The sequence below is a fragment of the Macaca fascicularis genome, chromosome 3 (genome assembly GCF_037993035.2).
Source record: "Macaca fascicularis isolate 582-1 chromosome 3, T2T-MFA8v1.1".
Taxonomy (NCBI): domain Eukaryota; kingdom Metazoa; phylum Chordata; class Mammalia; order Primates; family Cercopithecidae; genus Macaca; species Macaca fascicularis.
This window is the reverse complement of record NC_088377.1, coordinates 193,410,111-193,424,389: the sequence shown is the minus strand read 5'-3', so window position 1 is coordinate 193,424,389 and position 14,279 is coordinate 193,410,111. Positions and strand designations below refer to the sequence as shown.

General features: G+C 41.0%; 1 protein-coding gene across 37 annotated transcripts in view; it reads left to right on the top strand.

Annotated features, from left to right (window-relative positions):
* KMT2C (lysine methyltransferase 2C) overlaps positions 1-14,279 on the top strand; it is a 298,808-nt gene that overhangs the window by 267,351 nt on the left and 17,178 nt on the right. For 23 of the 37 annotated variants that reach the window (XR_012433087.1, XM_074036399.1, XM_074036404.1 and 20 more), the window contains 8 exons: positions 2,190-3,914; positions 6,914-7,123; positions 8,041-8,205; positions 9,636-9,777; positions 9,925-10,072; positions 11,975-12,153; positions 12,280-12,416; positions 13,469-13,718. Coding sequence is in view for 34 of the 37 variants with exons in the window: in XM_074036399.1 (XP_073892500.1) it covers positions 2,190-3,914; positions 6,914-7,123; positions 8,041-8,205; positions 9,636-9,777; positions 9,925-10,072; positions 11,975-12,153; positions 12,280-12,416; positions 13,469-13,718 (2,956 nt within the window). In the remaining 3 variants the exon portion in view is untranslated. Of the gene's footprint in view, positions 1-2,189; positions 3,915-6,913; positions 7,124-8,040; positions 8,206-9,635; positions 9,778-9,924; positions 10,073-11,974; positions 12,154-12,279; positions 12,417-13,468; positions 13,719-14,279 lie in introns of those variants that run through there. The other 14 variants (XM_065541108.1, XM_074036406.1, XM_065541105.1 and 11 more) reach the window with 9 other exon arrangements.

Sequence of the window (14,279 nt, the reverse complement as noted above, 5' to 3'; positions counted from 1 at the left end):
GTAGGGGTTATAAACACTGTGTACATGTGGCCGGGTGTGGTGGCTCACGCCTGTCATCCCAGCACTTTGGGAAGCCGAGGTGGACGGATCACCTGAGGCCAGGAGTTTGAGACCAGCCTGGCCACCATGGCGAAACCCATCTCTACTAAAAATGCAAAAAATTATCCAGGCATGGTGGCAGGCACCTGTAATCCCAGCTGCTTGGGAGGTTGGGGCAGGAGAATTGCTTGAACCCTTGAGGTGGAGGCTGTAGTGAGCCGAGATTGCGCCATTGCACTCCAGCCTGGGCAACAAGAGCGAAACTCTGTCTCAAAAAAAAAAAAAAATCCCAAAAAATACCCCCACTGTACATGTTTGCTCATAACTATTAGATTAGGGATTTGGACTCAAGTGTCTTATCTTCAAACCGCAGCTACCACAATAACGTACCAACAATAAGGTGATTATAATTCCAATTGTTTAAAACTAAGATTATTCCAGAATGAAAGTTTTCTTTTCTCTTTAAATCTACTCTCTGGGTTCATGTTTACTGTAGGTTAATATTCTTGTAAAGATATGTTTAATAAAGTTTTTGTTTTTTGTCACTTTTATTGCCTTCTGGCATATTTGTACAAGGTCTTTTGATAAGGGCCTAATTTTTGCATATCCATAGATCAAATCCTATTTAGAAGCTAATACTTGAAAAATGGGATACATCATCTATTACATAGTTGCCAAAGATCCAGTGTAATCATATTAAGATAAGCAGTTGATGGTAATGTTTTAAAAAGTATTATAAAATATCATGGGAAAGACATGGATGACCACCTTATATATCCCAGATGCTGTTATAGGTGCTTTCTGTACTTCCTTACTACTTCACCAACCAATGGTAATTTCTCAGTTCTAACCAGTAAACTGGCCAGGAAAAATAAGAAAATAAAATAGGTGTTACACAACTGTTGAAGAAGAGATCAAACATCATTATTTGCAGAAAATACTGGTTTACCTGGGGAACCCAAGAAAATACTTTGAAAAATGATTAGAACTCCTGGGTTTAGCATATTAGCATATTTGTCTAAAAATTGAATGATGTTGAAAGATATACACATCATTTTGCATTCCTTCTTTCTCTAGCTTGCTGAATGAGATGGTGAGGTCCTCTGGAACATAGATTCCATTTTGGTTGATACTTGGTCTGTAGTATTGAGCACATTGGGACACAAAGGTTTTTGGAATGAATTAATTGATATTACTCAGCTGTTATATTAAGGGACTGTTGCCGGGCGCGGTGGCCCGCGCCTGTAATCCCAGCACTTTGGGAGGCCGAGGTGGGCAGATCACGAGGTCAGGAGATCAAGAGCATCTTGGCTAACATGGTGAAACCCCGTCTCTACTAAAAATACAAAAAATTAGCCAGGCATGGTGGTGGGTGCCTGTAGTCCTAGCTACTCGGGAGGCTGAGGCAGGAGAATGGCATGGACCTGGGAGGTGGAGCTTTGCAGTGAGCTGAGATCCGGCCACCGCATTCCAGCCTGTGCAACAGAGCGAGATTCTGTCTCAAAAAAAAAAAAAAAGACTATAGACTATTCAAAATACTACCTCAGAGCTTGTGTAGATTTCAAAAATTACAATTTGAGTGTTAGCCATTAAATTGAAAGTGTTCTATAAACTTAGTCTTTTTCATCTGGGCGGATGGTGTGATACTCATGCTGGTAATTCATCTTGTCTTAAAATGTTGTACAATTTATATATTTAAGAAATGAAATCTTAACATATTTAAATGATTCAAGTTTGAGTTAAGTCTGTTATTCTAACATTGTGTATTAATGTAATTTCTAGAACATCAAAATTAGCTGCTTGTGTAACTTTTTTTTATTGTGTATTTTTGATGTATAGTATAAATAGTATATATGAGTTTCACAAGATTTTAATACTTATTTTACAAAACCGTTTTTGATATTTCATATGTGAAGCGCTTTTACAGATAACTTTATAAAAATCCTGTTGTTAAAGAAAGATTGATAGTCATTAGTTAAGCCTCATCAGTTCAACTTTTTTGTGACTTTTGCAGTTACCCAAGCAAAATATGTTTGCTTCTACGGGGCCAAACTGCCCTCTGTATAACCTCAACCAAAGTCATCAGCCAGTGTTTTACTTCAATACCTTTGCTGTATATAAATGAGTAATGAGGCATTTTGTTATTCCAGATTCGTAAACAACAGAAAGAACACGCTGAATTGATTGAAGATTATCGGATCAAACAGCAGCAACAGCAGCAGCAATGTGCGATGGCCCCACCTACCATGATGCCCAGTGTCCAGCCCCAGCCACCCCTAATTCCAGGTGCCACTCCACCCACCATGAGCCAACCCTCCTTTCCCATGGTGCCACAGCAGCTTCAGCACCAGCACCAGCAGCACACAACAGTTATTTCTGGCCATACTAGCCCTGTTAGAATGCCTAATTTACCTGGGTGGCAGCCCAACAGTGCTCCTGCCCACCTGCCCCTCAATCCTCCTAGAATTCAACCCCCAGTTGCCCAGTTACCAATAAAAACTTGTACACCAGCCCCAGGGACAGTCTCAAATGCAAATCCACAGAGTGGACCACCACCTCGGGTAGAATTTGATGACAACAATCCCTTTAGTGAAAGTTTTCAAGAACGGGAACGTAAGGAACGTTTACGAGAACAGCAAGAGAGACAACGGATCCAACTCATGCAAGAGGTAGATAGACAAAGAGCTTTGCAGCAGAGGATGGAAATGGAGCAGCATGGCATGGTGGGCTCTGAGATAAGTAGTAGTAGGACATCTGTGTCCCAGATTCCCTTCTACAGTTCTGACTTACCTTGCGATTTTATGCAACCTCCAAGACCCCTTCAGCAGTCTCCACAACACCAACAGCAAATGGGACAGGTTTTACAGCAACAGAATATACAACAAGGATCGATTAATTCACCCTCCACCCAAACTTTCATGCAGACTAATGAGCGAAGGCAGGTAGGACCTCCTTCATTTGTTCCTGATTCACCATCAATCCCTGTTGGAAGCCCAAATTTTTCTTCTGTTAAGCAGGGACATGGAAGTCTTTCTGGGACCAGCTTCCAACAGTCTCCAGTGAGGCCTTCTTTTACACCTGCTTTACCAGCAGCACCTCCAGTAGCTAATAGCAGTCTCCCATGTGGCCAAGATTCTACTATAACCCATGGACACAGTTATCCGGCATCAACCCAATCGCTTATTCAGTTGTATTCTGATATAATCCCAGAGGAAAAAGGGAAAAAGAAAAGAACAAGAAAAAAGAAAAGAGATGATGATGCAGAATCCACCAAGGCTCCATCAACTCCCCATTCAGATATAACTGCTCCACCGACTCCAAGCATCTCAGAAACTACCTCTACTCCTGCAGTGAGCACACCCAGTGAGCTTCCTCAACAGGCCGACCAAGAGTCGGTGGAACGAGTCGGCCCATCCACTCCCAGTATGGCAGCAGGCCAGCTATGTACAGAAGTAGAGAACAAACTGCCCAATAGTGATTTCTCTCAAGCAACTCCAAATCAACAGACTTATGCAAATTCAGAAGTAGATAAGCTCTCCATGGAAACCCCTGCCAAAACAGAAGAGATAAAACTGGAAAAGCCTGAGACAGAGTCATGCCCGGGCCAAGAGGAGCCTAAATTGGAGGAACAGAGTGGTAGTAAGGTAGAAGGAAATGCTGTAGCCTGTCCTGTCTCCTCAGCACAGAGTCCTCCCCATTCTGTTGGGGCCCCTGCTGCCAAAGGAGACTCAGGGAATGAACTTCTGAAACACTTATTGAAAAATAAAAAGTCATCTTCTCTTTTAAATCAAAAACCTGAGGGCAATATTTGTTCAGAAGATGACTGTACGAAGGATAATAAACTAGTTGAGAAGCAGAACCCAGCTGAAGGACTGGTAAGTGTAAATGATAAAAATGACAACTTTTTTCTTTTGTTTTAAATTATACTTACAGCAGATTAGTACCAACAACTATATTTCCACATTATTCTACAACCTTTTTATTCTAAAGGACCATTTCTTATTTTATCATTTCTACCTCTCTGGAACCCATGTTTTTACTTATATCTAAACTATATTAAATAATTTGTTTACTGTTTTTTAAAAGGCAAAGGCATGTATTGCATTTCATATGTAATGTGATGTGTAGCAACTGGTTGATATGACTAAAGCAAAGTAAGTAAATGTCTATGTACTTTATTGTAAATAAGTGATTAATTTCCATTCACCTCTTTAAAATACGGAGGATAGCCCGTGCACTCCTATGAATACCCTTGGCACTCTTCGGGATACCACACTGGGAACCTGTTGTGTTACAGTGTTGCATTGATACTTAACGTAATGTTACATGTGGATGCTATTTTGTAGTTTTCCATGTATCAATTTTCTATCAGTTTTAAGTTATTAACATTGAATTTGCTTTTTCTTTCTTTTATATGAAGAGCTAAGTCGTAAATATACCTTTACAAGAATCCCTCCCCTTTATTTCAGTTAACTTCATTAAGATATTTCCAAAACTGGAGTTTCTGAGTCATGGGAATTGGTCTGTTTAATAGCTCTTGCCTTTTGTATCTTTCAGAAGGTACAGCGCCATTACCAGTGCATTCATAAAGCTGTCCCTAGAGAGCTTCTCAAATTGGATTTTATTTTCATATTTTAATTAAGGGTGGAGTGTATATTTAGTTGTCCAGTTTTTTCGTTTTAAGATTGTTAATGAAGCTCATCTTTTTGCAAGTGTTGCTCTTTCTCTTGCCTTTGACCATTCAGTAAAGATTGAGTGTTGACTTGGTAGACCTGTGTAATTATTGTAAATTTTAGCGGTTATGCTTTTACAGTTATTTGTCACCAGTAAATACAGCCAACTCTCCAGCACAGTCTCCATCCGCTTTCTCTAAGACATCTTATACCCGGAGGAGTATCGAATAACTTGCAGTCTTCTGTCTTTTTACCCTTCTATGTATACCACATGCTGCTGCTTCTGCCTCTTCTGTTCTCCTTTCTTATATATGTCTGGCCAATATATTTTTATCTTTTAAAACGCAGTTCTTGAATCATCTTTTTCCAGATACCTTTCTCACCTCTTCCAATCTCAAATATGTGTTGATGCCCATGTTCTCACATAGCAGTTTCTGTTGTACCATTTAACATTATTTAAATAGCTCCTTGAAGGATGTAGACTACATTTTGAGCATGTTTATATTAAAATTCGTGCTGTATAAGAATGTGTAATGCTATGGGGAACAACCACATGTCAAGTTTAAAAATGTAGGCCCCCCCTAATTAAAGTGTGATTTAAATAAATAAGTATATATGTATGTATATAGTTATTTAAGTCTATATATACACATATATAATTAAGAAATTTTTAGGTTCTTGCCCCTCAAAGTGCAGTCCTTGGGGATCCGCAGCATCCACATCGGGTGGGAGCTTTGTAACATGCAGAGTCTCCCACCACAGACCTGCTTCTCAGAACGTGAGACTTAGCAAGATCCCCAGGTGACTCCTGTGCATCTGAAGGTGGAGAAGTATTGCTGTAGGCCGGTGATTCTCAAAGCTAAAGTGTGAGGATCACTATCAGGGCTTGTTAAACCAAGATTGCTGGGCCCCAGCATTTCTGATTCTGTTGGTGTGGGTGGGACCCGATAATCTGCATTTCTAAACCAGTTCTAGATGCTGCTTCTGCCCTGGAGACTCCCCTTGAGAGCCACAGAACTAGCCTGGAGATGAGTAGTCTGAGCCTGCTTTCGTCTCCCTCCATGAGCTAAGAATGGCTTTTACATTTTTAAATGGTTGAAAAAAAATCTAAGGAAGAGTAGTATTTTGTGACACATAAAAATTACACAAAATTCAGACGTGTCCGTGAATTTTAAAAGTTTTATTTGAACACAGCCAAGCTCATTTTTGTATGAATTGTTTATAGCTGCTTTTGAAGTACAAGGACAGAGTTGAGTAATTATGCCAGGGGCTATATGGCCTACAAAGGCTTACAGTATTTACCATCTGGCTCTTTACATAAAAATGTTGCCATCTATGCGCTAAACTATTTAGAATATAACTGGAAACTAATTTTCAGAACCCTCAAAGATTCGATACAGAATTCATTACAGTAAGTTCAGCTACTATAGTTGTCTATAGCAAAGTATTGCTGTTAAATTTAGAAATAATGGAGCCTGAAAATATTCCTTTATTTTAAGGTATTGATAGGACTACTCTTAAAGGCCTTTTCAGGGCTTGGCTTATTCTCACTTTGTAATGATAAATGTAAAGAAAAGGTTTATTTGTTATCATCTAGGTTCTCTCCCATTGACTTTAAGTATGTGGCCATTATTTTTCAGTCAAATATAGTTGTGAACTAATTTGAAGAAATGCTGTTTTTTCTTTTTATTGTTGTGTGGTGCTATCTGTTCTCTCACCTAAGATGCATAGGCTATAAAGCTTTTCTGGAGCCTGTGAATTGTTTCAGCATACCTCGTATTTCACTGGTTCCTAAGGGGAACCAAAAATAACTCAGCAAGACCACTATGCAGAGGCTCCTACAGCCATCTACAAGCATCTCCTTCCCTTCTGGAGTCAGTGAGCAAGAATAAGGGGCTCCAGCCCCAGGGAGGTCAGCATGAGGGGTAATGCTTTGCCAGAAAGGGCTATGGCCTTACTAATGAGTTCTGCTCTTTCCTCAAGCTTTGCAGCTTACTGATTTCCATACTTGAGAATAATGTTTGAAGAAAAGGATGATATTTTCGGAAAACCAGCATTTGACACCACTCTATCTTCCCTCCTTATTTAATTTTTAGTGGCATGTTAGGATGGTGCGTCATAGCTTGGCACTGAAGTAGCATGAGCTGAAAACCAAATGTGCAAATTGTTCACTTATTTTTTACCCTTTCCAATTACATTAGCAAACTTTGGGGGCTCAAATGCAAGGTGGTTTTGGATGTGGCAACCAGTTGCCAAAAACAGATGGAGGAAGTGAAACCAAGAAACAGCGAAGCAAACGGACTCAGAGGACGGGTGAGAAAGCAGCACCTCGCTCAAAGAAAAGGAAAAAGGACGAAGAGGAGAAACAAGCTATGTACTCTAGCACCGATACGTTTACCCACTTGAAACAGGTGAGGGTGAGTCATTTAGAGCAGCCCCTCTAAAAAGTCAAGGATATAGGCCGGGCGCGGTGGCTCATGCCTGTAATCCCAGCACTTTGGGAGACTGAGGCAGGTGGATCGCTTGAGGCATGAATTCGAGACCAACATGGCGAAACCCCATCTCTACTAAAAATACAAACGTTTACTGGGCATTGTGGCACATGCCTAGAATCCCAGCTACTTGGGAGGCTGAGGCATGAAAATTGCTTGAGCCTGGGAGGCAGAGGTTGCGGTGAGCCGAGATTGTGCCACTGCACTCCAGCCTGGGTGACAGAATGAGAATCTCTCAAAAAAAAAAGAAAAAAACAATTCAAGGACACGAGAGATCAAATGCTAAAAGACATCTGAACAAGAAACCTAGTAGACTTTTTCCAAGCAGAATTGCACCATATCCTATTGGCACCTGAAATTTACGGTAATACAAATAGATTGATAGGTGATAGTCAAGATTTTCTTACGTTCATAAGGAGTAGCCTCAGTACCCAGAAAAATCTGTCCTCAGTACTTTGTTGTGACTCTGGATCCAAAGAAATGCATTGTCAGTTCTATTCTTACACCTCTGTAGTTGTCACAGAAGGTGGGAGACAGTCGCTAACAGTGCTGTTGGTGGTACTCAGCCTCGTTTTATGCCCCCGTTCTTGCTGAGCAAAGATAAGAAATATGTTTTTCTTGTTAGATACCTGGCAGCGTCCATTTAGTACAAAGCTTATTTTTAAGTCTCAAAGGTCTGTAGTCTCTCTCACTTACTCCAGCATTTTGATACTTGAAAATTTTAAGTCTCATTTTTCTGAAGCCTTATTCAGCAAAGTTGCTTCGGGTCTTAGAAAGTTGAGCTACACTGAGTCCCTTTTATCATGTACATTACTCTTAAATGTGTTTTTTAATAGCAGCTCTCTCTGCTCCCTCTAATGGAACCAATCATTGGAGTGAACTTTGCGCACTTTCTTCCTTATGGCAGTGGCCAATTTAATAGTGGGAATCGGCTTCTAGGAACTTTTGGCAGTGCTACCCTGGAAGGGGTTTCGGACTACTATTCTCAGTTGATCTACAAGGTATGTTTCTCTGCCAAGGTGTTGTCTTGTTTCATCTTTGGGTAACGTGTCAGAATTGATAGAGCTTGTCTTGTTTTTGTATCTAGTTTACATCTACTCTTCCAAGTTTTATTAAAACAAGTTCAGCTACAGGGTTACAATTTTACCTGAAGTATTTCTAGCATAAACATTTGAAGTTTTTTTTATAGGTAAGAATACAAATTGCAAGAAATATCTATTATGTACTTCCATGGTAATGGAAATCCTTATTTCCGTATAACCTTTATTAACTCCTAAAATGAATTCAAAATCATTATAAATGGTGGGGATTTTTAAAAAGCAGTTAGTATTTTACCTTGAAAAATGAAATTAAACAATTTTAAATGTATCTCATCTAATAATTTAGGTATTACAACTAATTCCTAGACTATTGTAGGTTTATTTTATTTTATTTTTTTATTTTTGAGGCAGGGTCTCGCTCTGTCACTCAGGCCAGATTGCAGTGGTGCAATCTCAGCTCGCTGCAATCTCTGCCTCCCAAATTCAACCAATTCTAGTGCCTCAACCTACCAAGTAGCTGGGAATACAGGCATGCACCACCACGCCCTGAGGTCAAGGCTGCAGTGAGCATGATTGCACCATTGCCCTCCAGCTTGGGTGACAGAGCAAGTCTCTGTCTCCAAAAAAAAAAACCTATCTTAACTCTTACAAGTATCTTTTCTTCTGGCATAAGCTGTTCTCCAACCTTACTTTATCATCCTCATGAAATTCTTTATCTTTACAAAATTTGTAATTTCACCTTGCACTTGATTGACATGGTGTTATTGGTAGATTCCAACTCTCTCCTTGAGAAACCAATCAGTAAATGACAACTTGGTGGTGACTGTGAACCTGGGAGAGGTGTCTGAAGAGGAACTACATTAATGATTTTGTTACTTTAGTATTACGACTGTTGCTTCTTTTAAAGGTCTTAGTCAATCCAGATTCTCATATCTTGGATGTGAGTTGTATTACAAGTTTAAGACCAGAAATTCTTAAGTTTTTTGTAGAACTGGGACGTATCTTAATGATAACTGAAAGGAAATTTTGATAATTTTTTGCAACTTATTGATTGCATTTTAAAGTTATCCTTCACTAGCTATAACCATGAAACTTGAAGAATTGCATAAATAAAGTCAGGTATAAAGAAAATTAGCTTCTTAATTTCAGAGCTTAAGTAGTCAAGTTGGATAAAGTAAGCAAGTTGATATGTCCATAAAATCACGAGAATCTGTTCCACTAAGAAGCCTCCTGGCCTTGTATGTATTATTTTTCTTAGAGTGCAAGGTACCTCTTGATTACATTTCTGTAGCCTTGCTTCTATGTGCATAAAATTCACAGAACTAAGTTTTAGCAAGGTCATTGCATATTTGCTCAGTAGCATATAATTTAAATTTTTTGGTCTCCTGCAGCAGAATAATTTAAGTAATCCTCCAACACCCCCTGCCTCTCTTCCTCCTACACCACCTCCTATGGCTTGTCAGAAGATGGCCAATGGTTTTGCAACAACTGAAGAACTTGCTGGAAAAGCCGGAGTGTTAGTGAGCCACGAAGGTATGATTATAGCCTCCAAATTTCACACCTCGGCGAAATGTACCTCTGCCAGTTGTGTATTGTGAAATGGCAATATAATTGTAAAGTTCTACCTGTTTATCAATGTTGACTAAATGTATTTATGGTTTTGTGTTTTTGCTTTTCCAGTTACCAAAACTCTAGGACCTAAACCATTTCAGCTGCCCTTCAGACCCCAGGATGACTTGTTGGCCCGAGCGCTTGCTCAGGGCCCCAAGACAGTTGATGTGCCAGCCTCCCTCCCAACACCACCTCACAACAATCAGGAAGAATTAAGGTACAGGTTATTTTCTTCTCAAATAATTCTTAATTATTTCTTTTTTTAAAAAAAGTATGTATGTGGCATAATGTCTTTAGGAATAGCATGTAAAAACATTTGAGGAGTAAAATTTGGTGAATCTTTAGGATTTAAAGTTTTTAAGACATTGTTACCATTAAACATAATTAGTTTGCATTTTTTTAAGCTTACATCCTATAGAGAGTTACATGACAATAATAGACATTAAGGCAATGGAAAATCTCCATGCAACATATTTCAGAGATCATTGTCCTTTAAAGGCTATTAATGCGATTTAGTGTTGTTTGTAGGTGTCTAAAATGAAAGAGCAGAAGTTGCTGATATCAGAGAATGCTATTGTGGAAGAGAGTTTAAGATAATTGCTGCCCAACTCTTTAGATCCAGAGGGTTCTTACAACATCATCAAATAATTCCCTCTTCCTTGGAAAATCTGCCCACTACCCTCTATTTGATCAGACATTTATTTAAGCTAAGTCCCTTACTTTATTAATGGGGAAACTATGGACCAAAGTGGAGAATAATCTGTCCGGATTGAGGATCCAGGTCCCCTTTCTACTGTACCTCAGCAGGTCAGCCTTTCTTGGGTCTCCTGCATGACAGCAACTTCTGTGCATGAGGAGTGGGAGACAGCAGCTCCACAGGGTTGTTCTGTGACTCAGTCTGAGACCTCACAATTGCCCTGGTAGACTCGAACTTGAACTCAATAGGAGGGACCAGTCTTTTGTTTTTCTCACCTCACTTAAATCAGTTAAGAAAAATAAGGGCCGATGAAGTCAATGGCCAAGCTTTCTCCCGTCTTGCCAGTGTAAAGAGCAGCAGTAGGACGGCTGTTTTCCCAGTCAGGTGTGTGCAGTAGGACGGCTGTTTTCCCAGTCAGGTGTGTGCAGTAGGACGGCTGTTTTCCCAGTCAGGTGTGTGCAGTAGGACGGCTGTTTTCCCAGTCAGGTGTGTGCAGTAGGACGGCTGTTTTCCCAGTCAGGCGTGTGCAGGTAGGACGGCTGTTTTCCCAGTCAGGCGTGTGAAGTAGGATGGCTGTTTTCCTGGTCAGGCATGTGCAGTAGGACGGCTGTTTTCCCGGTCAGGTGTGTGCAGTAGGACGGCTATTTTCCCAGTCAGGTGTGTGCAGTAGGACGGCTGTTTTCCCAGTCAGGTGTGTGCAGTAGGATGGCTGTTTTCCCAGTCAGGTGTGTGCAGTAGGATGGCTGTTTTCCCAGTCAGGTGTGTGCAGTAGGATGGCTATTTTCCCAGTCAGGTGAGTGAAGTAGGACGGCTGTTTTCCCAGTCAGGCGTGTGCAGTAGGACGACTGTTTTCCCAGTCAGGTGTGTGCAGTAGGACGGCTGTTTTCCCAGTCAGGTGAGTGAAGTAGGACGGCTGTTTTCCCGGTCAGGCGTGTGCAGTAGGACGGCTGTTTTCCCTGTCTGGTGTGTGCAGGTGTGACCATTGCATATGTGCTTGGACTGCTGTTTCCTTTTTAAAATCTTTTTAAAGTCTTCCTTTTTAGTTAAATCCAACCAGCAGCTCTTTCCTTTTCAAGCTACAGGAGTGCTGCCCTAGGCTCAGTGATCTGGGATTTTGAAAAGGTGCTTTGATGCTTTCTATGTTATGTGCTAATCAGAACATCTTCCTCTTTGGCAGGTCTTCAAACTTTGGTGCTGAAGCCTTGTTTAAAAGGAAGCATACCATTTAGATTATTTTGTAGCTAAATATTGTTCTTGTATTTTCTTCCCAGTGTGGCTCTGAGCTGATTCATTTGCTGTGCATCGTATAGGTGCTGCTGCCAGAGTGTCCTTACAGCTGTACTCACAGATGTCAGCAGGGTTGGCACAGGGAGCCCCCACGGGTGGATTTGCACACTTTGATGGTGTGTTTATTTTTTTCAGGATACAGGATCACTGTGGTGATCGAGACACTCCTGACAGTTTTGTTCCCTCGTCCTCTCCTGAGAGTGTGGTTGGGGTAGAAGTGAGCAGGTACCCAGATCTGTCATTGGTCAAGGAGGAGCCTCCAGAACCGGTGCCATCCCCCATCATTCCAATTCTTCCTAGCACTGCTGGGAAAAGTAAGAAAAACACTTAACCTTATTATTTCCCTTTACGCTATGCCAATTTACCAATGTAAATATTTTGATTTTGAAAATCCATTATTAACACTTTTTTCCTCTTTTTTTTCCCTCTCTTTTTTTAAGGTTCCGAATCAAGAAGGAATGACATCAAAACTGAGCCAGGCACTTTATATTTTGCATCACCTTTTGGTTCTTCCCCAAATGGTCCCAGATCGGGTCTTATATCTGTAGCAATTACTCTGCATCCTACAGCTGCTGAGGTAAAAGATTAAATGACTTCTTAAACAGTATGTCCCCAATTTTAAAAGATGGGTCAGGTGTCTACCATGAAACACACACAACAGGATCACTGGGGATGAAGGGTCAGAGAGCAGGGCTGATGCTCACTGCAGACCTCCCACCTGCCTTTGAGTGCCATCCTTTGTCACTGAATTGGTCTCAGCCTACGTCAAGTAAAAAGGGAAATTAGAGCTCACATTTTCTTATTAAAGGACGTACACTTTAGAGAACTTTTTTTTTTTTTTTTTTAATAGAGACACGGTCTCCCTCTGTTACCCAGGCTGGAGTGCAGTGGCACAGTCATAGATCACTGCAGCCTCAAACTTCCTGGGCTGAAGTCATCCTTCTGCTTTAGCCTCTTCAGTAGCTAGGACTACAGGTGTGAGCCGTCATGTCCAGCTCAGAGAAAAACTTCTTTATAACCGTTAACAGAGAAGAAAATTAATGAAAAAGAACTTCATCAACAATAACAGTTTTGCAGAAGCAATAGAAATGTTCTTAAAGTAGCATCTGCTTGTATCAGACACTAGTAATTTGCTGAGGATTTTTTATTTTTTTAACTCTGAATTCTGTGAAGACATTTCAGTAGAGACCAAACTAAAGTCCAATGATGTGATATTTTGGTTATCAACAAAATACAGCAATAGCAAGACCTTTGTCTGTTCTTATGGGTTGTGTCACATTTGGCTAGAGCTGGAGGGAAGCCCCTGGAAGGAAGCTTTCTGACCACCTGTGGGAACTGACGGGCCTGTCCGATGTTACAATACCTAAAATAGTTTAATGTGTTCCTAGATATTTAATGTTAATTGGAATCCCTTTAAGAGGATTTCTGTTCATAAATTTTGTTTTTTTTGGATATTGGTTCGTTAGAGCTAATTTTTTTCCTGAGACTCTTTGAGTCTAAATAAAATTTGTTGGATTTTCTTAGAATCTATGTATCATGCAAAGAGGATTTATCCTAAGTGTGTATTTTTCTTCAGTGGTTCACTGTTGCCTTCTGGGTGAATAACACAGCATTTGCATTTGGTTTTAGAACATTAGTAGTGTTGTGGCTGCGTTTTCCGACCTTCTTCACGTCCGAATCCCTAACAGCTATGAGGTTAGCAATGCTCCAGATGTCCCATCCATGGGTTTGGTCAGTAGCCACAGAATCAACCCGGGTTTGGAGTATCGACAGCATTTACTTCTCCGTGGGCCTCCGCCAGGATCTGCAAACCCTCCCAGATTAGTGAGCTCTTACCGGCTGAAGCAGCCTAATGTACCATTTCCTCCAACAAGCAATGGTGAGCTAATGAGCTTTTTGTTAACCCCATATCCATTCCTGATTCAAAAGTTAAGCTTACTCTTTGAGATACCAATTATCTTTTAACTATGGACAGGTAACATGCTGGTGTATAGTCCTTGGTGAACTCACCATGTGTGGGCGTTCTGTTTTCTGTGGTGTGATTTGACCTCTGGTGCTTTGGCCTGTGTATTCTGTCATGCTGTCACCATGTGGGTGCCAGCCATCTGCGCAGGCTGCCAGAAGAAGCCTGTGATGGGCTTGCCCTCGAGCAGCTTTTGTTCTTCCTGCCTCCCAACCCCCATCCCACTGCGCCTGGGCCACCTGGTACAGATGGAGCTGGCGACCTGACGTGGGTTCTGTTTCCCATTCTCCGCTTTCCATCCTCACCTCCCTCTTGTTTTACCTCTGCACCAGCTCTACAGGGCCTTTCTCTTCCCACAGAGGTGTTCATGCCTCCCATCTCTGAGAATGGAACAACTTCCTTAGACCAACCATGATGTTGCTTTCCTTCCTGCCTTGCTGGCAGTCTTACAAGCATACTCAGTCCAGGCCCTGGCTT